The sequence below is a fragment of the Harpegnathos saltator genome, unplaced genomic scaffold (assembly GCF_003227715.2).
Source record: "Harpegnathos saltator strain DR-91 unplaced genomic scaffold, Hsal_v8.6 scaffold31, whole genome shotgun sequence".
In the NCBI taxonomy this organism is placed as follows: Eukaryota; Metazoa; Arthropoda; class Insecta; order Hymenoptera; family Formicidae; genus Harpegnathos; species Harpegnathos saltator.
Genome location: NW_020230106.1, coordinates 148,382 through 173,701, shown reverse-complemented (window position 1 = coordinate 173,701; position 25,320 = coordinate 148,382). Strand labels below are relative to the sequence as shown.

General features: G+C 44.0%; 2 protein-coding genes across 2 annotated transcripts in view; one reads left to right on the top strand and one right to left on the bottom strand.

Moving 5' to 3' along the window:
- Positions 1 to 25,320, top strand: part of LOC105189193 (serine-rich adhesin for platelets) — a 68,269-nt gene that overhangs the window by 24,608 nt on the left and 18,341 nt on the right. The gene's annotated exons all lie outside the window — the stretch shown is intronic.
- On the bottom strand, positions 22,763 to 23,967 carry LOC112588833 (uncharacterized). Its single transcript, XM_025299986.1, has 2 exons — positions 23,346 to 23,967; positions 22,763 to 22,979 (listed from the first exon to the last, which is right to left on the bottom strand). The coding sequence occupies exon 1, from the start codon at positions 23,810 to 23,812 to the stop codon at positions 23,348 to 23,350; it is 465 nt and encodes a 154-aa protein (XP_025155771.1). The 5' UTR covers positions 23,813 to 23,967; the 3' UTR covers positions 22,763 to 22,979; positions 23,346 to 23,347.

The window sequence follows — 25,320 nt, the reverse complement described above, 5'->3', positions numbered from 1 at the left end:
GATTCAAGGTAAAGTTTCCGATGTATTTAGCGCAGCGCGAGATTATGATGCAATGCGCTTAACGAGGCGAACGAAAACGTCAGAGGGGCACACTTCGGAGACAGAGAGAGAGAGAGAGAGAGAGAGAGAGAGAGAGAGAGAATCATAAAGGATACAGAAGGTGAGAGGAAGTGCAGAGAAAGCAGGAAAAGCGTCGGGGCCGTTCATCGCCACCTCGCGTTTCCTGTACGCTAAGACGCGTTAAGAGAAAGAGAGAGAGAGAGAGAGAGAAAGAGAGAGAGAGAGAGAGAGAGGGAGGCAGGGGGCACGGGAGAGGAGGCGGGAAGTAAAAAGGAGAGAACCCAGCGCTCTTTGATCGCCAGGCTGAAATGTACGCTACCAGGTTAAAGAGGTCAAATAGTTGCCGAGAAAAGACGCGCGGCTAGTAGTCGCTCGTAGACGAAGATCGGAGTGAATCACCGGTGATCATTGCGGGTTTACGCTTGCGAGGGCGTTCATCACACCGCTGGCCGACGTCGTCGCCGCACATGGAAACTCGTTGCCGCTTGCACGAAGAAAGTTACCGCGACTGTGAAGCATGTAACCGCGGCCGCGAGAGCGAACGGACATGCAAAACTGGCTGGCTGTTGCGCGTTCATTCGCAGATTCGTCGTGTACGGCGGGTTATCGCGCGCTTATATGGAGCTTTGATTTTCCTCTCTTTCATTTCGTCTCGATTGATTTCCTGCTTCTTCGTCCTTGATTATCCCTGCTGAAGGATCTGTCGCACCGTTGACCGCTGTGCCAAAAGAAGCGATATGATTTGTAGCGTAGATAAAGCAATCCCGATCCAGATAACCCACTCTTGAGACGTTTTAGTTTCCTTCTTTTCTTTTTTCTTCTTTTTCTTCTTATCGAGAGCGGATTTGATCGAAGAGGAGGACACGATCTATTATCTGTGATATAGACTCCTATTATCTTGGAAATTATTCACAGCTTTCGATGGTGTTTATAATAATTTTCATGATCGATGGTGTTCAAATTGAGGCCGAGTTACTTAACCGTGCGCGGTGATTGACGACTTAAATATAAACGAAAGAGATACTTACGAATTTACGTATCGAAATTCCGACTGCGGCCCGGTGGTTAAAAAATGAAAGCACTTTGCGCTCCTCTCGGTGCCCCGCGGGTTTTTGTGTCAGTGATGTTTGACATTACCCTTTCGCGCTTACGCAATCGCGCAAAAGTTAGGTAAAAGACCGACGCGAAGGTAGAAAACAATTAATCTTACGGCTTCTCTCTCTCTTTCTTTTTTCTCTGTTCTGCGAACTAATCGCGCTCCTACGAGTTCATGCGTAATACTTCGATAATATTCGCGTGAAAATGAATTTCTTTTACGTAATTCCGCGCGATCTTCGACGCGGATTTTTCGTTCGGAGTACAATGCACGCGATTGGCTTTCACTTCAGCTCGTGTCCGACGCATGTCGAATTGCAAAGCGTATTAGAAAATATTCATATTCATCTTGGACAAACAAGTTCGGCGACGAACAGGACTGTCGTTGTGCCTGAATTAGCGTCGCATTCAGGTAAGAAATTGCAATCGGGGTGTGCGAGTGTAAATTCGCTGCGATCCGATAAATTTTCACGTTACATGACATCGACAGTCGCTTCGAAATTGTCGCAATGTTCTCACGGAATAAAAATGAAAGTATACTCTGAATTTAAGAATGTCATTTTGACCGAATAATTTGCACGACACGACTTTTTACTTAAAGGTTAAAATTAAATTATAAATTATAAAATGTATATTTAAAATGTATTGTAATATATTATATCTTAATTTTATGTATTAAATCATAATTATGTAAATTATTATACGTGTGAACCTATGTGCTCTTTTAGTATTTCTACTGAAATTTAGATAATTTTTGGAATTTTGAATTGCGACGAAATCGGAGATAGGCAGGAAAGTTAGTTCTACGTAATTATATAGAAGGCAAAAAATTTATCTTTTGAAAATTTTAAAAATATTGCTTCCCTCTTAAATCGATAAGATGAACTTCACATGATACCGTGAGGTCACTAAAATTGTATTTTTATTTGAACTATAGCAACTATAATAGATATTTAGATTACAACATTGCGGACATCGAGGGTGCACAACAAAAATACATAAGATTTGCGATCCCGATTTCCAAAACCTTAGATCGTTTCTTTACGACGCGTGTTAACTCGGTCTTGCGCGCGACAGGTCTGCGAAAAACTGCGGAAGATAACAGTTAAACGATAACAGTTACAGGTTACTGCTCCGTATATATTTCCCCGATTCGCTCCTCGAATTTCTCTCTCTCTCTCTCTCTCTCTCTCTTCTCCCACCTCCTCCTCTCCTTCTCTCCCTCTCTCACTCACCCTCCTTCAGTGTCTCACTTTTCTCCTTATGTAACCGCGTAACTCCGGCGCAAGGATGCGGTTAGACCTTTCGAAGCGTGTCTCTCTCGGTGCCGATGTCACGTAAGACGCATATTAGTCAGTCACGATCTTAATTTCACTCTCTCACGCGGTCGGAAAATTATCGGGCACCGCTTAATGTGCACGCACTTTTAATTGGCACCTTCTTTTTCGCGAGTACAAAGAGAGGCCTGTCTGGTGATGCTCGAAGAGTCGCGTCGAATCTTCGAAGGTGATTAGTGATACATTCGAAAGGCGAAACTCTTACATCGCTTTGAAAATCGACAGCTCGCTCAGCAGCTCGAGCGTATGTCATGTAGACAGCAACTATGCATATTTAAGATTTGTCATTCACTTGGACAACCTCTGAACACAACATAATATATCGAGAATTTGGGTCTAGTGGGACTCGCGCGTAAATCAACGTGTTAGTTACGAAATAATATTAACATATGCTTCGTCCGACTCGATTTTACCTCCGCAAAATGAAACACGATCATGCAACACTCGTAATCGCTCAAGGAGATAAAAAATTCTCGCGCATGATCGAGTTTCGACGTTGCGTCGTGTTGTTGAAGTCGAGAGCAAACAAGATCTCGAAATTTCAGAATTTTGAGATGATCTGCGAGAACACTATCGTAAAAGAAATATTTTCCCAATGAGTCGAGAAATGAAATTCTGATGAAATACAAATGAAATAACGAAGAGCCGCGAACGTGTCCCTTGAATTGGTGCTTATGTAAATGTGAAAACGTAACAGAAATTATTCGCGACGGGCGACTGACTTAATTTATCAATTAGCCGACACGAGCGCAGGCAAAATTGATAGAATGAATAAAATTGCGCAACAAACGCGCGATAACAATGCCGAGAGACGTAAACATGGATAAATCACAAAATGTTTTCTCGCGCCAGTATCGCACTTTCTTTTCTTAAATGTGGGTCAATCGACCGAAACCTAAAAAAACGCGTTCCTTAGTTGCGGCAGCAAGCTGGCGGGTTACCTTTACGAAATAATACGTTCGCCGAGATACATTTAAATTGACGTCTAAACACTTACGCTGCACGACAGCGCGGCATTTTGAGAAACAAGCAAGATTCATTATTTCCCTAATCGTTTCCTCCATATTGGCAACATTACAGGGAAGAAATGTAGGACGCACTGCTCGTTCTTCGCTTCGCCGCCGTAGTTGATACTTAACCGCAACCTTTTTCACGACGAAAGCTGCGAAGAATGATGCTTCTCCTTTCCTGAATGTCGATCACGTAGCGTGGCATCTTCGGCTCGAGGTGTTGGCTATCTACGGACAACTGCGCGCACCTGCGCCTGCCAGGTGCGAAGACAAGCCCGTTCTCTGCTTCGTGTCGAATTCGATGCTGTTTCTCGAACGGAGATGGAAAATAGAGCAGCGGCCGTTTTTGAAGTTTTCAGAGTTTTCCCTCGATGATAAGTGAAACATTAATTACATTTCTGATTTTGTAACACGTGTATCTCGGAGATATGGTAATTGACATTTCGGCAATTTTTACAAATACTATACGTATTTATGTATTATTATTTACGAGCGATAAATTATTCATATGCCAATTATCAGTTACTCAATTATCTCAGAAATGGAAATATTTTTACCGAAGTAAGATTTGTACCAAAATTTCCGATTTTTTATTTTCCAATTTTTTCTCTTATCGAGACGCAAGTATCGACGGAAGCCTCGCGATGGGAGTGCGCACATCGCCGCGCGCGAACGCGTCCGTCTTCTCTCGCTAATCCTAATTAATATCCTCCGACACGGCAACACAATACAAGCCTCTTTCACCAAAGGCTCTGAACTTCGCACAACGACCTTTCCTTCTCTTCCAGCTCTTCCTTCGAAATTTCACCTCCGACCTGTCGCTTCTTATGTCCTCAAGGCAACGCTAGAGCGATGCACCTGCACGGGACCTGCAAACAAAAACAGGAAAGAAGGGCAAAGAAAAATTTTTATTTTTTTACAGAAATATAACTGGTGACATTTTCCGTGAGAATACAGCTGTTAGTGGCAAGTACGCTTAAAAATTAAACATGAAATTGGAATTGAAATTAAAACGAGAATTAGAGTTGAGATCAAAATTAAAATTTCATACATATCGCGAGAGTACGAGAAGAATAAATGAAAAAATAATAACCTCCCGGATTTTATTATAACACCGCGGCAATTCTGCACTTTCACTGCCGTCAGATTTTAAAAAGTCAGTAAAAGTAGATCGCATCGACACACGCCGGAATTTATTCTCGCGGAATTCAGCTGCGGTATCTCGTTCAAGTCGAACACCTATTCATTCCCGATTTTTCTTCGCCACTTAATAGCGATAGGAGAAGGGTAGCGGGGTGCGAGTGCCTTTCTAGGAAGGGGCAAGAGGCATTGCCCTCTTAACCACGGCCCTGCGCGCGTTTCACGTACGTACGTTTGACTGCGATTGCACCTTATCCCGTGCACTTGCACATGCGCAACCGCGGAAAGGCGCGATACTTTTCCACTATGTTTTTCGCTACGGTAGTGTTATTGACTCTCGTGTACTCTCGTTAGCTGGGAAAAGTGGCATCTGTCGTGTCCTTGCCCCGCGCGAGCCGTTACCGGACGCGAGACCGATTCCGATTTTTGCATTCTGCTCCACCTTGCAATACCCCGCAGCCGTTATTTCCACTTCCACGGAAATTTCTAAGGCATTTCCCACATATTCGACTAATCGCTCGTGAGATTTCAGCTATTACCGTACCGTTTGAAAACCTATGGCCGTCCCTGCAAATTAATCGCTTGTGATTTAGCTTGTGATTATCCCCAAGCAAAACGTATACCGTAAACCGTTTACCTTCTTGCCGCGAACAGATGAAACCGTCAGAAATTACAATTTTCTTTTCCTAAAAGCCTGTCAAACTGCAAAATTGCTCAACCATTTCTGTACCGTCAAACCATTCAGTCGTATGTGTACCTTTCTAGAGGAAACGCACATGTAGGATAAAGTTGTTGAGCTTTTTCTTGCTTCTAATATCTAATCATTTGTTTAGTGCGAGGCTAAGATCATTTGCACGGCCGATGAGCGAACAAAAGAGAGCCCCAGCCTGCTTCAACTCGCACAATGTTATTATCTTCTGTTATATAAGCTACTTGAAATTATGTTCAAACGACTCGGGAGACTGCCCTCCGAGACGTTCTTCCTCATATTGTGCGTCTCTGTATCTCGACGCGAGGTCTCGAGTGTTTGGAAACATGAGAGACAAAAAGCCGACATCTCCGAGCGTATATTCAACGAACCACACACACGCAACGGAGAGAGAGAGAGAGAGAGAGAGAGAGAGAGAGAGAGAGAGAGAGGGAGATCTATTATATGTTTCGAAACAAACTTCTAGCCGCGGAGATCTTTCCGCAGATCGAAGAGCCCCGAGTGAAGTTCTGCACTTCGAGCGGCTGGCGGCATCGCAGATGCTTGCCAACTTAAATCGATCACTCGCGTGGAGTCTGTCGGGTTTCTTTGCTTGGAGCTCGCGCGAACAATAGGATCCTATGCAAATTTTTATTGTGTGCGCGGTACTGGCACACGCTGCGTCATTAAGACGGGAATTATACAGTGCCGCGGTATCGATAGTTTCAGGAGGAAGACCATCTAATTAATATCCCGCGCGATTCCCGAACAATTCTAATTAATGCACAATAGGAGCGAGCGAGGAAGAGAGAGGGGGGCAGAGAGAGAGAGAGAGAGAGAGAGAGAGAGAGAGAGAGAGAGAGAGAGAGAGAGGGAGAGAGACAATGGTGTAGCTTCCTTTACGCGCAACTCCGCCGATTGTTAGCCGTTCTTCTTCTTCGCGAGAGTAGTCGCTTCGGTTTTCATCTCTCACGGTCGATATCGCGGTCGACGTGAAAACTATCAATTTGACGTTAACAATCGTTCCTAATGAATCGTCCCGACAGAATCGCGGGTCGCACGATCGCTGCTCGCTACTTTGGCTTTCAATTTCAGACGCATGTACGAATCCTTTGCAGATGCGCGCAATGACATTATTACCACGAGCTAAAGAAACAAAAAAGATTCGCTGTATTCAATGGTAAATAATACAAAGCTCGTAATTTGGCGAATGCAGCGGCACGAAAGGATTTTTTACATTTCGTGTGCAATATCGCAATATCAATTCTTGCCGACATAAACGTACATTGTTTCGCGAAAAATATATCAAACTTTCAAAAATATGGCAATTTCAAATTTCTTAAAAAAAGTCACAATCACCGAGATAGATAGCAATCTCCTGAAACACACAATTTTACCGAAATATCGGAACTCTTAAGTACGTTGCACAGCCGGTCGTTGTATAACGGTATCTAATTATTTGAATGAGCAGGGTGGATACTCCAACATATTAATATCCTTCTCTCCGAGATAATAAATTATTACGTGTTCGCTGCGGGCAGATCGCGTGGCTCTCAACGAAGCCCGATCGAGTCAGCTGGCAGCCAAGCGGAAGTCGATGGGGAACACGCCCACGTGGACGCTCGCGCACCTTTCACGTGTGCGTCTGGCATTTTTGCATCAGCGAGTACTTTTCTTCTCTTCTGAGTCGCGATGCACGAGCGCACGTTGACGGTGACGCTCTTTCCTCGATGCTAGGAAAATTTCGCCACCGTCTCACCGTGGCGGCGGGCGGCGTTTCCACGCGCCGTTTCCTGAGAACCGTTTGCGCGGCGGAGTTGCACGGCGCGTTGACGTGCGGCTAATGGAAGGGTTCTCTCGCCTTTGTGGAGAACAGCGCGCGGTAACGACGTCGTCGGCGTACGCAAAAGCCGCGTGCGTACGATCGCGGATCAAGAGAGTCGCGGCAGGCTCTCGACGTCGGGAGGGAAAGAAGGACTACAATGAAAATTGTACTACCGCGCGCGCGCGCGCGCGCGCGGCACGCACGTGCTTTCGACATTCGGGCTCGCGTACAGCCGCTCCTGCGGACCGCGTCGCTTCCGCAAAAGGCGCGCTGTGACTTCGCTCGCTCGTAAATCACGCCGCACCCCCTCTATATAATAGTGTTTCTGCCATCTTATCTAGGTAAAAATAATTTTATATTGTAATCTCTGTATGAAAAAAGAGAGGTCATCTTCGGATAAATTTTTGCCGCACCAACTAATTTCTACGTGGACAATACAAATGAGTATTATTATCTCCATCTGCGTGTTAAATTGAAAAAAAGAAAGAATGAAAAAAAGAATATGCTTTTTCTTTTGTATAAAATGGCCCAAGATAATTTATCCTACATTGCTGCGAATGTGTAAAACATTGAAATGTTCGTTTCGACGTAGGAAACGCTTGCATGGCATCGGAATTTTTACACATTTCGCCCGTTCTCCTTTCGCTATGGATCCCAAATGCATAATTACTTTCCGCGACTACACGAGTGTAGTCGCGGTGAACGAGGCGGGAGCGAGCGGTCGAGAAATAGCGCAAGGAACAATGACAGTTGCGACGAAGGACACTCAGTTGAAAGGGAGTGCCCGGACATTTGTCATAATAATCCACTTCCTCCTGCGGTCGATAAATCGTCGCGCACCGGATCGGAGCGAGTGAGCGGACACGATCGTGGCAACGCGCGCGTATGCTAAAAACGATCGGTTTCACGAGCTCCTCGTGTAATTAAAGCAAATCGAAGCGTATGACCAAGACGGGCCAAGCCGTCATGCGACTTTCACGCGTCCCAATACCGAACCGGACACACTCGTCGCATATGTAACACTGGCCGCGCTGGCGTGATTTTTCGTTGACCGGTCGCGATAGCCGCGCGATAAGCATTAAGGACTACCGCCTGATCTGTCAAGCGCGCACACACACGTGCGCACGCGGAGGTATAAGCACCCACGTTACAGTCATTCATCAGAGGTGAACTAGAAATGAAATTGGAAGTGTCTAACCGACACAAGACAAAATATCGAAGAAACATTTACATTTGAACATTTAATAACGTTTATTAAATGGCCGCTCGATAACGGACGGCACGTCCATTTACGTCCATTAACGTACACACATTTTGTATGCTGAGAAAAAATTTCTTCCCAAATGGGAGAATATATTATACAAAACGATCTCGAAATACTGTCTGTGTGTCCACGAAGTGAAAACCGAAGCTTCGAAAATCGAGTTTATCCGATCGTCAGTTATACTTGTCACCTCACATGTTGCATGTTTGTGAAGTCCATTCGGATTGAGAGGCGGAAACGATTATTATTCATTAATGCAGGTGAACGTTGCGCCGCGGTGACAATTATCGTTGCGTAATTGCGCATAATCTCATTAATGACGTGATCGACGGCTTCCGCGAGCGAAATCTCGAAATCCTGCGATTAATAAGGCCGCGCGACTTCGCGCGATAATAATGGCTCGCCACGCCAGATGATAATCGGTCCTTTTCCTCCGTCGGACACGATGATTAATTGTCGTGCTGGGGTCACGAAACGAGCCCGGCAATTTGCATACGGAGACGACGCGTTTTCGCTCCGACGACGCGCGCGCGCGCGCACATGCGATTGTTTATACCGGTCGCGATGGCCGCGGTGAATGAATCCCCGTCGAGACGTTCGTTCTCGCGGCTCATTCATCTCTCCGTCGCTGAATGGAACGTCTTCCGTCGTCGTCGTCGTCGTCGTCGTCGATGCACGTCGTGTGATCACGTACTACGTACTACGTGAGCGCGAGCGCGTGTACGTACGCATCGCGTATCGGTGCGTGCGCTGGAAAACTTGTAGGTATGTCATAAATTGCTGTGTCCACGCGGCGAACGACGCGCGAGACAAATCAAAACGGCCGAATATCGTTAATTTTTGCCGGTCGACGACGATGAGCGAGGATGACCGGGCAGCTCGATGGAACGTCGTTCCTTTTTCGCAACATAAATTCGCTTGGTTGTTTTTAGTGGAACTGAATGTGCGGGGATTCGTGTAAAAAAAGCACCGTCTTGATGAAACACGATATTCTTCCTGTTGATTGTATTTACATATTGTAGCTATATTTTCTTAATAACAGTTTCAAAATATATTCATCGCAAATCTTAGAGAGGAAGGATTTATTTTTGTAAGTATTATAAAACTCATATTGAACACGAGAAAAGAAAGTGGATCGAATTTTTATATTTTTGATTTAATATTCTTGATTAAAGTAGACGTATTAGCGATCAGAGAATATTTTAAATGTGATGATTACGATGAATTTATGATAGATTTGCTGATATATAAAATATCTTGTAAAATATCTGAAAAAAACAAGTGATTTAATTTGCAATTGAATAATCTCGTAACCGAGTCAAATTGAAAAAAAAGCAGCTAAAAAAGATGTATTTTTCGAATCAATATTCCGCTTGACAGTCAACTTTGACGGATGATTAACGTAAAAAGGAATTTCGTCGCGTGGAATTCCGACGTTTAACTTGAAAAGCACCGCGATCCGCGAGGTGTACTCGACGTCTCGAGGATAATGAAGGACTTCCGTTTCCCGTGACGGGCTTCGAATAGCAATGACTCCGTTCGCGCGTGGTACATACACCCGTTCGCGTGTATCTTTATTCGACCTGAGAGAGTCTACGTTTCCCTCGTCACGTGCAATTAAAGAAACTGAATCGAAAAATTATCTTGTCTTACGGAACGGAACGAGGGTTTCGCGGCGACACAAGAAATCGCTCGTCGTATTTTTCGCTCTCAACTCGGGAACGATGCAAATCGATACGACGGCCGAGCGTGGTGAAACGGAAAAGAAATCTGTAACTTCAGTTTCATGACAATGTCGGTTGCATCGGTGGAAATAGTAAATTGACTAAATTAAGGCTACGTCGATTCGCACGTGCGTAATCATTCTCACCCGGGCGATTTCCACATTTTACGTAAGTCAGCGTTTTACATAAAATTTGCATACTCATGGCGGAGCGTGAAAATCATGCTTTTTTTTATTTCCATTTCTCCCCGTTCCGCGTAATGTCTCCGCATACCTTTCTCTATCTATCAGTCACGTTACATCACGGTGACGTGACATTATGATATTCTTTCTGTCGATTACTTGCTGAGTATAATGACAAATCGAAAGTGACGGTGTCGCATGGAATTCGCAAGCGAGCGTGATACGAGCTTACAAAGTGATACTTGCACTTCTCAGGCAGCGCGGTTGCATAATTCGACCGCGAAGAATTCGCCACGCACGAATTTCAGCGTAGTGATCGAGTCAACGTCATTAGCAACTGCATCGACGTTCGTTAAAACATATCGTACTGACACGCGATTCTTCGGTCTTAATATCGATTTTCTCTGTTTCGTCGTATTGTCGGGTGGAATTTCACTCGAAAAGAAATCTAGTGTCCCAGCGCGAAGTCGACTGTTCGGCGACTTTGTCGGAAAATCATCGCGTTAAGGCGGATTAACGCAGGCGGGACTTCGACCCGCTCGCGGAAAAAAAAGCGAACTGGAAAGGACAGAGGCGCGTTGCATAGCCGCGAATGAGAGCCGGTAGCTCAGGTAACCGGGACACTTGGTGCGCTCGAGTTCTATTTATTCGACGTCTCGAATATAACGTCCGGGTACGCACGGCGGGTAATATCGGCACTAGAAAGTATTACGCAGGATTCGCACGAATGCAATTGGCGATATGCGGCAACGAGTGCGCGCGTGTATGTGCGTGTGTCTCCTTGCGATACCACGCGATATCGCTTGCCCTTTCCCCTCCCTCGCTGCTACCTGACCGACTGCGATCGAGCCGGGGGAACGACTAGCGCGCGCGATCGGGAAGCGGAATGCCGTGGCGCTTTTTCGACGTCGGTCCATCGTCGCCTCGCGCGAATTATTACGTTGGGATTTACGCAAGACGAGAACGTCGCGGTCGCGAGCGGCAAAACGCGGCGCGAGAAAGCGTCGACGACGACGGACAGAATCCGCTCGATTTATTTATTTACCCGGCTGCACCGTCGATGCCACCTGGAGGAGAATACCTGGAGGGAGCACTCTGGGGAGGGGGAGATCTGAATAGCGGTGAAGGGAAAGTTACGAAAATATGTAAACTTGTCGCATCATCCTCGGATCCTCTTTGGCTTCGTGGTAGTGGTTTGCTCACAGCCGTGACGTTTGCAAGTAACAGAAGTACAGTTTGTTCGACAAGAAAGTGTTGACGATAATCTGAAAAGAATGAAAGATAAAGTCAAGTTGTTGCTTTTAAACGAAAATGGAAGATTTTTGGTAATGCGCAATTATCTAATTTTCTAATTATCTAATTTGATCCAGTTGCTTCCATTATCAATTATTGCTTGCCACCATTTCTGCATATTTTCGACGTTGCAGATTTTCGGCGTGATTCCGGTAAAGAACGCCATATTGTTTTTATTTTTATGCACAGTATGCTTAAAAGTAAAGACACGCTTCCCTTTAAGTTTCATCTTGAGGTATGACCACATATTTTCGATGGGATTTGCATCTGGAGAGAATGCCGACCAATCCATCATATAGTAGTTATGCCATTTTCGAGCTTTTCTGACAGCAGCGGTTTTTTCATGGAACACACCAAAATGTGATGATACCACGTAATTTTCATGCAGGCGGCTTCTGATGATATTAAGCGAGATATGTTGGCCTTTCCGGCGGAATTTTACTCGGGCCTAACGCCTAAGGATAAGACTGGGATTCGTCTGAAAGAGACACAAGATCGCTTTGTCCTGCTTCGGAGTCGTTGCATGAGACAGCTCTCTTTCTGGCAGGTCTCACTTTCTTACGAAAGCCTCTGACTTTTTAATTGCTCTAGCAGTTGCTGCGATTGTTAATTTTGGTCTTTTAGAATGATTAATAAGAAATACCGCCTCCTAACGCTTCAAATATTTTACACACACATTTTAAAAGATAACGTTTACTCTTAACGACTACTCAACGCAACTTTTTTATGTACACTTTTTTATGTACGCGCAAAAGAAGATAGTTTCAAGATTCAAACGGTAGATACAAGGTAGATGGTGTTACCATGAGTTTCTACGAAAATATCACCCACACTTTCTTGTTGAACAGACTGTAGCACTTCCGGAAAGTGCACGAAAGTATCTCCCGATAACGTCGCCGAGAGCAGAAAACTTCGGAAGATTGTGCAGAGAGCTTTCTAAATTTCCTCAACGGCGAGAGAAAATATTCTCACGATGAGGGTGACCGTCAAAGTGTTGAGACCATTATGACGATCTGTTTACCTCAGCTGGAACGCAGAACGTCGCGAGAGGCGAAGCTTCGTTTTGTCGTTTCCCGTTTTGTCTGTCCGGAATCCATTCGTGTCGATCATTCCGCGGAATGAACGACTCCGCGGAACGGCTCCGACGACAATTATACACGGCGCGCAAAAATGCCGCGCAGCCGGCAGGTGCGTTTTTGCGTGCGCTGTCACCGTGTAACGATTCCGGCCGCAAATCGAGCCGGAAGTCGTGTCTCGGTCGATTCGGATTATCGGCTAAGAAACACGGCGTCGTGTATATAAGAGACGGGGCCGCGAGTAAGAGCGCAGAAGATAGATCAGCCCGGGCCGCCCGAGCTAATTATCTTTATGGATCTGTGTACACACAAAATGAGAGTGCGGGGCAGCGGTGTATCGGGCGATCGTCCGAACATACGCGGTACCGAGCCGTTCGCCGCGAAAATACGGACAGAAAAGGCGCAACACTCCACATTGTATCGTCGTTACGTGATTCGCACTTTCGCTCGGCCGAACCGACACCGCCCGAACCGCCGTCCCGCGCGAGAAACGTTCCTTCTTTCTCGCGCTTCTCTCTCTCTCTCTCTCTCTCGCGCGCGCTCGCCGTTTCCTTTTTTTTCCTCCCCTTTCCTTTTATTGTAGAAAACCCACTCGAGTGTCTCTTCAGCCGCGTCCGCGTCTGGAGCCCGTCTTTGAGTTAGACACGGCCGCCGCTTGACCCGCATTGACATTGTCCGCTTGCCGCCCGCTACGAGGTACATTCCAAGCTGATCGCCCGGCCGTATAATTATGCTAACGGGATGTTATTTATAGAAGACAATCTCGCGGATAAAAGGAGGAAGAAGACGTGAAAGATGAGAGAAAGGACGAGGTTCTTCGCTGCTCTTTTTTCTCGTCTTCTTTAAAAACGAGACTTTGCCCCGTGGACTTATTTTCTCGTGAGTCTTTTCCAATTTTGACGGGGATATCAATGACAACACGGACTGTACGTACATGTATGATTAATCAATCAAGTACGAAGAGACTGACCATGCGGAAGCTGAAATAATTTAGGTCGAAATCTCGGCAACGTTTACGCTATTCGCGCTATCACACTGTTTTGCACTCTATTCAATCTTAGCGATTAAACTGCTTTCACGCTTTTAATAAAAATACATTAGTGCGCGTGATACATATTACTTCTTTATGGGTTTGTAAGTTTACTCGATACTTTCTCGCGATAACATCAAAGCTGCACGTCATAAATCATATTTATACACATTTATTACATTTGTTACAGCACAAGTTTGTCGAGTTGCTTTGTCCAGTGCTAACTGTTACCTAAGTACTATAACGCCCATTAACGTTCTAAACGCGTAAAACGTAATTGGGTCGTTCACGTCGCGCGTTCTAGAGTGTATCTGAATGATCATGAAAATTGGAGGCGCACGGCAGTTGTTTGGGATATTCCGAGCGTCTCACGGGCGGAGTTATATTTAATAAAACGAAGTTTCATCGAAACTTGAGCTTATCTCGGGTGGATTTTACACTCGCTAGAGTCTTCATTCTAAAGGGTGTCCCAAAATTCACGCAAGATTTGAATTTTGCGCCGTTTGTGCGGTAAAGTGTTGCCAGCGAAGAAAAAAGACAGCGTGACAGCTGACAGTTTAGAGTTTTTAAACTGACCGCGCACAGCGAAGAGAGTTCGTTGAATGGATTATGGAACAACAACAAGCGGATGCTGATTTTTCGAACAAAATCATCTTCAGCGAGATGAGGCTCATTTTCATTTCTTGATCGCTTGGTTAATCGACAAAATTGTCGCATTCGGGGTTCAGATGATCCACGAGTGATTGTTGAGAAACAAATGCATCCACAATGTGTCACTGTTTGGTGCGGATTTTGGACCGGAGGCATCATCGGACCATTCTTCTTCGAAAATGCGGCTGGTCAGGTAATAACAGTTAATGGTGCTCGCTATCGCGACATGATAATCCAGTTTTTTGTGCCTAAATTGCAAGATATGGATGTGAACGACATGTGGTTTGACAACGACAAGACGGTGCCACATGCCATACAGCCCGAGAAACAATTCAATTACTGCATGAGTCATTTCCTGGTCGTGTAATTTCCCGTTTTGCTGATCAGATCAGGCCACCCAGATCATGCGATTTAACGCCGTTGGACTTTTTTCTTTGAGGTTTTTTTGAAGTCTAAGGTTTACGCCAACACGTGGGGTTTATGCCCCACGACCACCCACGCCTTGAAGGAGGAAATTGAGCGCTGTGTCAACGAAATTCAGCCACATTTATGCAAAACGGTCATGGAAAATTTCAACAAAAGAGTGCATATGTGCCAGGAAAGCCGTGGAGGCCACACATAACCCTATACTGTATACTTTATGAATCAATAAAAAATTTACAATTTTTAATTATGAACCTGTGTTTTCTATCAAAATTACTTCTTGCGTGAATTTTGGGACACCTTTTGCGAAAGACACGTAGGCCTCTTCGGCGGTCTTCATTCGTCGGCGGACGGAACAAACGAAGCACAAGAGAAGACGGGATAAACAAGAGCGGTTTGTGTGCAAAGCACTCGAGAGAAAGTTTACAAAGGACAAGAATTCGGGTGATGCTGCCGCTTAAGCTCTCGTCGGATGGAGAATGTCCTCATAAATATTTAAAGAGCCGATTGGACCGCCGTGACCCCTCGTCTTCTTCTTCGTTCGACCCTCCTCTATCTTGTTTTCTGAATGTACAAGATTGATTCTTCTAAATGCCAAAATGCTGATTCAGAATCGTCAGGGAACTCGTTTCTACCTTGTCGTAGTCGCCCCCTTGGCTTTTACTCCTCCCCCGTTATCGCTAATAGCTTCGTGCTCGACGTTCACTTAAAAAAAAAAAGTGAAGAGCACTCTTTGTCATCTCTCTTGGAGATGAGAGAAAAATATCTAACGCAGTGTTGCGTTGATTTCTGCGATTTCTCGACCATTTCGTCGCTCGTCCGACCGCGAGAATAAAAGCTTCCCCGAAGAATTATAAAGCGAAAAGAAAGTCGAGAAAAAATATTTTAAAAAACGATGAAGACTGCACGCTTTCTTCTCTCTTTCGGGAGGGAGAAAAGGACGAAAAGATATAATCAAACATAATCATAGTCACCGTGTGATGAGACCTTCTGCTGTTTCCTGACGATTTGCTCGCGCGTTTAATCATGAGTGTAAACGCTCGCTCGCTCGCTGAGAGAATTATGAAGCGGTGCGTGAAACAAATGTGGAGAAAAATGATCTCAACGAAAATGACAATTGCTACATGAATAATTCATCCGGTTCTTGTTCCTCTCCTGGTCCGTTCTCCGCCTTGCTCGAGAACGAACGCGACGAACGAACGTGCAAACGAACAAACGTCCCGCTAGAGTTCAGGGTCAAGTGTCGACACGGAATCGGCTCCACATATCCGCGGTGAGTTCCCGAGCGAACGCAGTGCATCCGCAGTTAATTCGAGCTTCAATATGCGCCTTGCAAATAATTGAACCTTGACATTACCGCAGAAGGCTGTCGTTGCGCGCTCGGTGCATGACGCGTTCCTGACACTTGCTCCGACCGCTCCAGCCACGAGCACGCGGAGGTCGACGGCTACGGCGGAAATATGCGGATCGCCGGATCCATCGCATTGCTCGTCTTCGCGCTCGCGACCGGTAAGAACGAAGTTTCGGTGTGTTCCAGAGTCTTGAGTACTTTTCTCTGAAAGTATAAATAATATATTTAGTTATTTATTTATTAATATGCAAATTATCTCTGTGGCCGATACATTAAATATAATTACGATAACAAAAAGAGAAATAAGGAGGAGAGAAGTTCGGAGAGCAGAACGCGAGAAAGAAATGAGAAAAAGAAAGAGAAAGACACAAGAAAGAAGAAATAAAATTCGAAGATTCGAAGCTTTGAAGTCGAACCATTCCAAATTTCGGACTTCAACTTTGGCCGATGCCGATTTATTTCGACGCTTCGAGATAAATAGTACTATTTGTATTTTTTGCGAATGTGATAACCCTGAGACGAGATGTAATGTGATACGAGACGTGGCGAGACGAGATGACGTGCCGAGTCACACGTAATCTTTCCTCTCTCGTCATTCCTCTTTCTCTCTTACGGAACTTATTTATTACTTTTCGGTCGGACGACTTGCTATCTATAGTAATGAGGCGGTTGCGTAAAGGCTATTCTCTTCCTCTGACCTTAAATACCGGCTCGTTCATCTCGCTGAAGAAACTAACCGCGCCTCCTCTTCCTCCTCCGCCTTTCTTCCTCCGCATCGATTGCTCGCGGCATTACGCGATGCACGAGGACGTTGAAACGATTGAAAAATAATTACAAGGAGATGCGACTAACGGTGTTACACCGTACGTGTTCCGAATGATCGTACATGAAAAGAAATTTTCTCGACAAGAAATTGCCGATCGTTCAAACAAATCAACAAAGAAAATACAAAATCAGCCAACGAAATCATCAGCAAAACTCTTCAGCTGTCAGTTGTAAATATAAAACATTGATTTAATGTTTATTAATTGTTCACTGAAACACTATAATAAATACTCTTTAATCACTGAATATTAGACATTTCATATTTCTTTAATACATTTCTTTAATACTTAAGAGAAGGATTAAATTAAATCAAATTTATATTTTTATATTTCATATTTCTGTAATTCATATTTCTATCTTTAACATTTGATATTTTGTATCTTATTTTTTTTCATATTAAGTATTTTACATTATTCACATTGTACATTTACGAGCCTGAGATATCTTTTCAACAAGGAATCAATTTATAGAAATTATAAATAAATGGGATAAAGTAAATCGAGAAAGGTTTAGAAAAATATCAAAGTACTCCAGATCGATCGTCGATCAGTAGATTATAGATCGCACCAGTTTGCTTAACCGAAATAAACGAGTGTTTCTCAGACATCGGCAACGAGGTGCTTTAGACTTTGTGCACATCTTTGATCTTATGATTTCTTGTTACATTGTAACCTTTCGGTCGACCTTTATTACGAGTTTTCGCTCTTTCGTTTGAGAAAACGAAAAAAAGAATGGGCTGTCTTTTATCCGCCTTCTGGACCGGCCAGCCGGCCGGCCGGCCTTCTCACTCTTCCTAATGCTACTTCAGGACATCATGACAATTAGAAAGTGAACCGATCCGCGACCTTCTCGTCCTTTTACTATCGCACCTCGATTTTGTAACGGTTCGCCTGGTCGGCGCTTCGCTCACCTTCACTTTCGTTCGTTCGCGCCGATCTCGTTTCGCCTTTTTCTTTCTCGCGCAGCTCGAATGACTTGCAGTTCTTTATTTACATAACATATTATTTATTTAATGATCACAAATGAAGCCGTTCGGGGGGAAATTCAATTTCCATGACCAGCTCTGAATTTCTTAAGCTCGCTATTTGTCTACAATTATTTTACACTGCCTAGAATTATTTTAAACATGTAATAATATACTTATACTTTAAACATTTCCGTATTATGTTATTTACCGATTACTTGTCAGTTGTTGTTACATTAAAATGTGATCTCACAAGCTGAAGTCACGAAGCTCGGAAGCATTCGGAAGGCATTTTTACCGAGTTTGCAAAACGACGAGTTGGACCACACGAGCGACGCACACGGAAACGGTGCAACACTCAACGGTCCCTCATTAACATCTTAATTGGATAAACGATTTCGTCTAGGACGCCTTCGCGCTGATTTCCAATTCCAACGGCTTCCGGGTCGCGGAGACCTTCCCTCGCATGTGCACATTCGAGCGCTCGCGAGCCATCGTTGCGAACGTCGTCTCGCGGACGGATGATATTTACCCGTTTACCCGAGCCGGAGTTTGTTCGAAGCCAGACGCGTCTCTCTTGATTATTTTCCGGAAGGAGATCAGTCATCCGCGCTACGAGTTCGCAGCGGCACACAATTATTCACGGGGCATCGGCATCGGCATCGCGATCGTCCGATTACCGGGATCGGTTTTTCAGCCTGCTTTCTCGTGATGGATTATGCTCATCAGACGGCGATCGCGACGGCGATTCCACAGTTAGTTATTTCACAGAGGAATTGACGTAATTTCCGAATCAAATGTTCATGCACGGAGTAGCCCGCAACACCGCCGGCTCGATCATTATGAGATTACGTCGGCTCGTCTGTGTGAGAGGCAACCTGAGTCGAAATTTTGCTCCAACCATGTAAATTCCGTCGAATTTGAAAAATCAGAAAAATCAGATCAGCAGGGTGCGTCAAAAGGGAAGGTCAATCAAATTGGAAATAAAAGAGAAGCTTCAGTAAAATACAATATATATAAACTTTTTCTCTCTATGAAACTTGTTTTATATTCCGTATGATTTAATAAATACAACGCTTCATGCGTTGTGTAGGAGATATCGAAGTCTCTTAACATCTCGAAAAAAATATGTATTTTCGAAAAGAGTATGCAAAAATTAGATTTTAAGTGATATATTACACAGTAAAAGTAGTACGATTTTGAATAGCTTTCTCAAGATCACGTGAAGATTCGAAAGTTTTAAATTTCAAGGTAATCTTTACGTGACCTTGATAATATTATTCAAGATTGAATTTTACTACGTAACTAATTTTACTACGTAACGTACCGCCTAAAACCCCATATAACTTTTGTACAGAATACATTTTTCGAAGATATTATAAAAAAATATAAATATTTTTTCGAAATGTTGAAGAGGTTTCAACATTTTCTACACATTCGTGTAAAAACGCGTTGCATTTACTAAACTATAGGAAAAGTACAAAAAAAGTTGTACAAAAAAAGTACATTATGCATATTTTACTCAAACTCCTCTTTTATTTCCCAGTATTCTTCTGACTTTGTCTTTCGACACACCTCGTAAGTATATCCAAAATGAGAAGAGAAGAAACATCAAGTACAAAGCAAAGAAGAAGTGTATCTAAAAGCAAGCAGACTGAATTTTTTTTCTACAGTCTGATATCTCCGAAACTCCCTGCGGTATAGTTCGGATCTCAAATGAATAACAAACACGTTCGTCGAACGAGCCAGCCAGTGTTTCTCGTAGAGAATCGAGATTCTCGTTTCCTAGGTGGGTACACGGTAGCATCTTTCACAGCATACTTGGCGCGTGACGCTACCGCTAAAGTCTTCTTTCCACCGACTTTCTCTCGATGAAAATTCAATCGGCCGTCACGGTCGTTTGCGATTTTTGCACATTTGTCGAATACCGCGGCGAAGGGAGATTTCCGTTCGCGATCGAGTCCGTTGTAAATCTCGCCGCGACGGACGACGCGCGATTCATGTTTGCGTCCTCCGTTCGATCGGCCCTGCGCCGCGAGATACAGCTGCTTTTGTACGTTCGATACATATCAATCATGCCACCCACAGAATTTATCGATGCGCGTCGGAACGTATCGACATAAGAGCGATCTGCGCAAGCTCGCGGAAGGTGAAAGGTGCGCTCTTCTTACGTGATTCCGCAACATACCGACGTGCCCTTTCGGCTATAATAAAATCGGGGGACGAGCCGTTGTGTGACGGTGACGGCGGTGCTTCCTCGTTCGACCGTGCCATCCCCAAGGATGATGCAGATACGGAGCGACCGCGAGTCCCTCGTCTCTTATTTCCGCGATTCGAGAAAACGACTCGTGGACGAACGGATAAGGAATGCTCCCCGGTGATGTAACGCCACGATTTCCACCTCGACGGAAATAATAAGCGTGAACGTGATCCCACGAGGTTATAATCGGCACGTTCGCGCAGGAAAAACGCAGTTGAATTAGCTTCTTGCAAGGAGAAACTATCCAAACTTTTTTCGCGCAAATTTCCTTCCGTGCATTTCTGTAATTATATTAAATATTCCATCATGTCTGACCTCCTCTGACGGATTTTGACGGACGAATTGTCAAAGCGTTTTAGGCATTACGTTTATCGGCATTCTTTTTCTTTTTTTATCGTGTCCTGAAGAGAATATAAATTACGTGTAATCAAAATTAATTGCAAACAAGTGCTAATTAATGAAGCAGTCACCACATCGTCGCGGTATAAAAAATTTACGATAGGCAAGCGGGACGATCGCATAATCGGCAGCGCTCGTTTCGGTAATTCGATTTTCTTTCATTCGACCGTGTTAATAATCCCGGCACGCGAAGAACGGTTCTGTTCGCGTGCGCACGTAAAAAGCAAGCACGGTGCGGTCGAGATCACGAGGGGAAAACTGGCTTCGAGATGAGCCAGACGAGCCGCAGGGGAGTTGAGCAACACTCCCGGCCGATGGAGTAACTCTACGTAGTGACGCTACTGTAACGGTAATATCACGGTAATGGTGGTAACAGTTAGGTTGCAATAATCGGGACTTAGACGTCTTCCTTCGAGGGAGCCGTAGACGCGCGATGCGTACGCTCGCGCGAGCGAAGCCGCGGTGCTTCGAGCGATTATCTCATCGGCTATCAATTACGAAATTTGAACAAGTCGCGGGAACACGCGATGCCTACACCGCAATGGAGTCGCTTTGTGGCTCTCTCTCTCTCTCTCTGTAAAATCACTAAATATTTATATCATGCATACAATCGCATTTCTCAGATTTGTTTCACCATTTGTTGCTGACACAAAATTGTGCGGTTTAAATCTCTTACGTTAAGCTATGGCTACGCCTCGATTTGTTTATTCGAACTGACTGAATCAACGCAGTTTGCGAAAAAATTTACATCACACTCGCACGTTAATTCGCTCTGTCCGATTGCTCTTTTCAACGCGTGAAAATTATGTCTCCCCTGAAATGAAATATTAGGAAGAAGACCTCGGCTGTGATTCTTCGTTAACTATAGCGCGGACGATTTGCCAATATCTCCGGCGAGACGGGCCGCTCCGGCGCGTCCACAATTCACTCCCGTGAAGTCGCAATTAACATTCGCGAAAAGAAGCAGAGCGCGCGCGAGCCAGAATTAATTGCCGGGCCGCGATGGGGTTGCGGAAGCTTCGGGCGAAATGAATCTTACCGTCTTGCGTCGGCACGGCTCCGCGAGCGAATACGGGACGATTGATTAGCCGTTAATTAGCCGCGAACAAGCGACAGGGGTAGAGAAGGGGGGAATGGAAGGAAATGAAAGTAAGAGAGAAAGAATGGAAGGGTCTGTCGGAGCGCATAATCGTCATTTATTGCGCGGAGTCGCCGATTATTATCGGGCCAATACGCCGACAAAAGTATCCCTGAGCTCCCTTGCCGCGGTGCTTCGATTCGCGGAAATCGTTTCTCAATACATAATCGAGCCGCGTTTCATTTCGAGCTGCCTACCGGCGTGGCGCACTTTCGATTCTCCACCGCGAGATCCGCCGTGGTCGATATTAATTAAGTTGCTCGCGTTGCGACCTACGACCTCTCGCGCTGTCTTTCTCTTTATCCAGCGCGGTCTCCGACGTTACACACGCAGTAGAAACAATGCGAAGCCGTTCCGCTCGCAGCGACCGATTCGACGACTCTATCCGACGAACCTCTGGCAATCTGTAATTCGCGACAGGAGTCGCGTGGCGAAAATCGATCGATCATCTCACTTACGCGCCTAGCATATTTCGCATCTGGAGATTTGCTGGAACGTGCGAGTGCGCACACACGCGAACGTGCGTAATCTTAATTCTATTGAGAGGACTGGAGGATCAGATCGCTGAAAAATCGTGCTTGTTCTTGATCATATTTTATGACAAACTGAATAAATGTGCGAGAGTGAAAATTTTAGGCGTATATTTATACAACATATGAAGAGTAGAAAAATTTTGTTTATTAACAAAATACTCGTATAAATATACGATATATATAGCTGAAATATACTCTCCTTTTTCTTTTTCAAGTTATCGTTTTTGCAGTAATATCTCGGCTCTCGGTAGTCCGATCAGAGCGAATTTTAACTAGAAATCTTGAGGAGGTTTATTATTACCCGGTGAAGCACTATAAAAAGAATCGAACAAAATTAACAAAATGGCAGCTATTATTAAGAAAAAATTCAAACTTTTCAGTTCTTTTACAATAAAAAAATTGATATCTCGAAATATTTTGACAAAGTTGTTCATGGTTCACCTGAGAGCCACATGAACAAATATTATTGCTTTAGGTAAGGGGCTTACCTAGTGTGACCACATGAAAATGAGGGCGATTTTCGAGGATTTAAAAAAAAAACTATTCTACCATATATTTTAAAAGTTTGAGGCTATATTAAGTAACATTTGAAGAAGTTATAAAAATTTTATTACGAAAAAATATTAACATGTATTGGAAATATTAGTAATTTCCCGGAGGTAAAAAAAAAAAGTAGCCCAACTGCTGCAGCGATAAGTGACGTCAGAGTGCCTGAAATAAAAAAAGACAAAAAAGGCGTTGAACGAGATAAGTTTTCCTATACAGTGAACTAGGATTATGAAAAAATATTGAAAATTAAAAAAATTACGGTGTTGTAAAAGAAAAAGTTCGAACTTAGCAAAAAAAAGTGCCCGTTTTTTGCGTGGCAAATTGACATTTGTTGACGGATTGAAAACATCCTAGTTTACTATATGACAAAACATGTACTGAGTATGCCTATCAAATTTGAAGTTGATTCATTAATTTGTTCGCGAGTTATGACTGCAGCAAATTTCGAAAACGTTGTTTCGAGAAAAACGCGTTTCAAGTTTTAACTATTGATTTTTTTTGTTATAAAAGAAAATTTATCATACTTACAGCTATTCAGCTATTCCAGGCCCATATAATTCGCCCTCCTCTTGTTCGAAAAATTGTTGCTGGGCCGCTGCAGCTGTCCTGCGAGCTGTCCGAGCCCCCTTTGAAGCCTCGCGGTGCTGTTTTTCTGCAACCATCATTCGTCTCATGTCTCGTTTTTCTGCATAATCTTTGGCAGAGGGCCCAATAATCACTCCCATTGTTTCAAATGCTTTCAAAATAGCTTGGAAACCTTCATTAAAAATTGCAACAGCAAAGAAATTGGCCAGTTCTATTGTTTTTAAACCACTGTGAAGGTGTTTAGGAGCAAAGTGCCACAACAAACCATTATAACTTTCGTTATTATTTTGTGTATTACTACCCTTGCACCTGTTTAATAATTCAGGCCTACTTAAATCACTATAAATTGGCTCTAGAACTTCTTGAATCTGTAGGTCCAGAGGGAGATAGTCATGTTTAAATTTCATCATGTCGTACTGGTGTACTCGGTCGACTGCTCCAGCGTGTATCGATTTCCCTGGAACATTCTTATCTTATTGGTACTTCTACGCGCTAGAGTATCGTGTGTGCCTTTTTGAACACTAGATTGACTTTTCCCACTCATTTTGAATGAAATTCGCGCTGCGATGTGTTCTGCACAGTGGCTAAAAATGAACTAAACGGGCCGCTTACGAATACCTGCGTCGAGCGGCTTCGAAACCTTTTGAGCTGTCAATAACGCTTTCGTACAAACATAAAGGGATTATTGTGAGTCCTTGGAACTACCAGGCTCTCTTTTCTATCTTTGAAGTATAAACGATTACGTCAAAGCCTAAGAACTACCGCAACTGCCCGGCATCCTGCCTCGCCGGCGAGAATCGAGTTTATGGCCCCCGACCAGCTGCGCTGTCGTTTCATATCTGCCGTTTCTAAAATATTTCAGATACGACCATAACACTTCAGGATATTATTCCACAGATGTTAAACTGTCAAAAAATGCAAAAAAAAATTCGATTTTTTCAAACCGTCACACTAGGTAAGCCCCTTAAAATTTCAAATCGATACGAAGCTCAGTTTTGGAGAAATCACTGCAAAAAGTTGAACAATAAAATTTCGAGAAAAGCGCGTTTAAAATTTAAGCGGACGTATATTTATATGAGTATTTGTTTAAAAACAAAATTTTTCTACTCTTCATATGTTATATAAATATATGTAAAATTTTTATTCTTGCACATTTATTCAGTTTGTCACAAAATCAAATTATCAAAAACAAGCACGATTTTTCAATAATTTGACCCTCCAGTCCCCTTAACAGCTATTTTTCTCTACTCCGCGTCGCGAATTATGAATCATCCGAGGAGGCCTGCTCGGCCGCGTGTTCGTCCCGGCGAAGTTTACAACCAGGCTCGCGGACGATTAAATCTCCCCACAATGTTGCTACAACAATCGCTCGTGTTGTTTCGTTAATTGTACGAGAAAGAATAGCATTCGATCCTCCCTCGCTACCTCACACCGCGGAAACATTCGTTCCTCTCTCTCTCTTCCCTTCTTCCTCAACCTTTTACTGTTATTTGATGTTTTTATATCAATTTCTCATTTTGCATATTGTTGTTAATTGTCTACTTTTCTTGTATATTATATTTTAATTTATATCCTACATTTTGTAATTTCTGCCTACGCGCTTGAGGGGACTTGTCCCAGAGCGCTCAATAAATAACGCTTCTCTCTCTCTCTCTCTCTCTCTCAACCCTCTTCTCCGTCCCTCTCTCCCTCTTGGAGAGACGTCGCGGTCGCACGCGATCGCTATCACCTTTAATTAATAAATTAGCCAATTATATATTAATCGCAGATCGGCCGATAATGGCATTACTTCCTCGCGGAGGAAGACTGATAACATCTCACCCCGCGCCGCATCTCTGCGCTGGCATCTCCGGCGGCGCGCGTAGGCGGACGCGCGCGCTTATGAAACGGTCCAGCGCGCGGAACGTGCGCGCTCGGA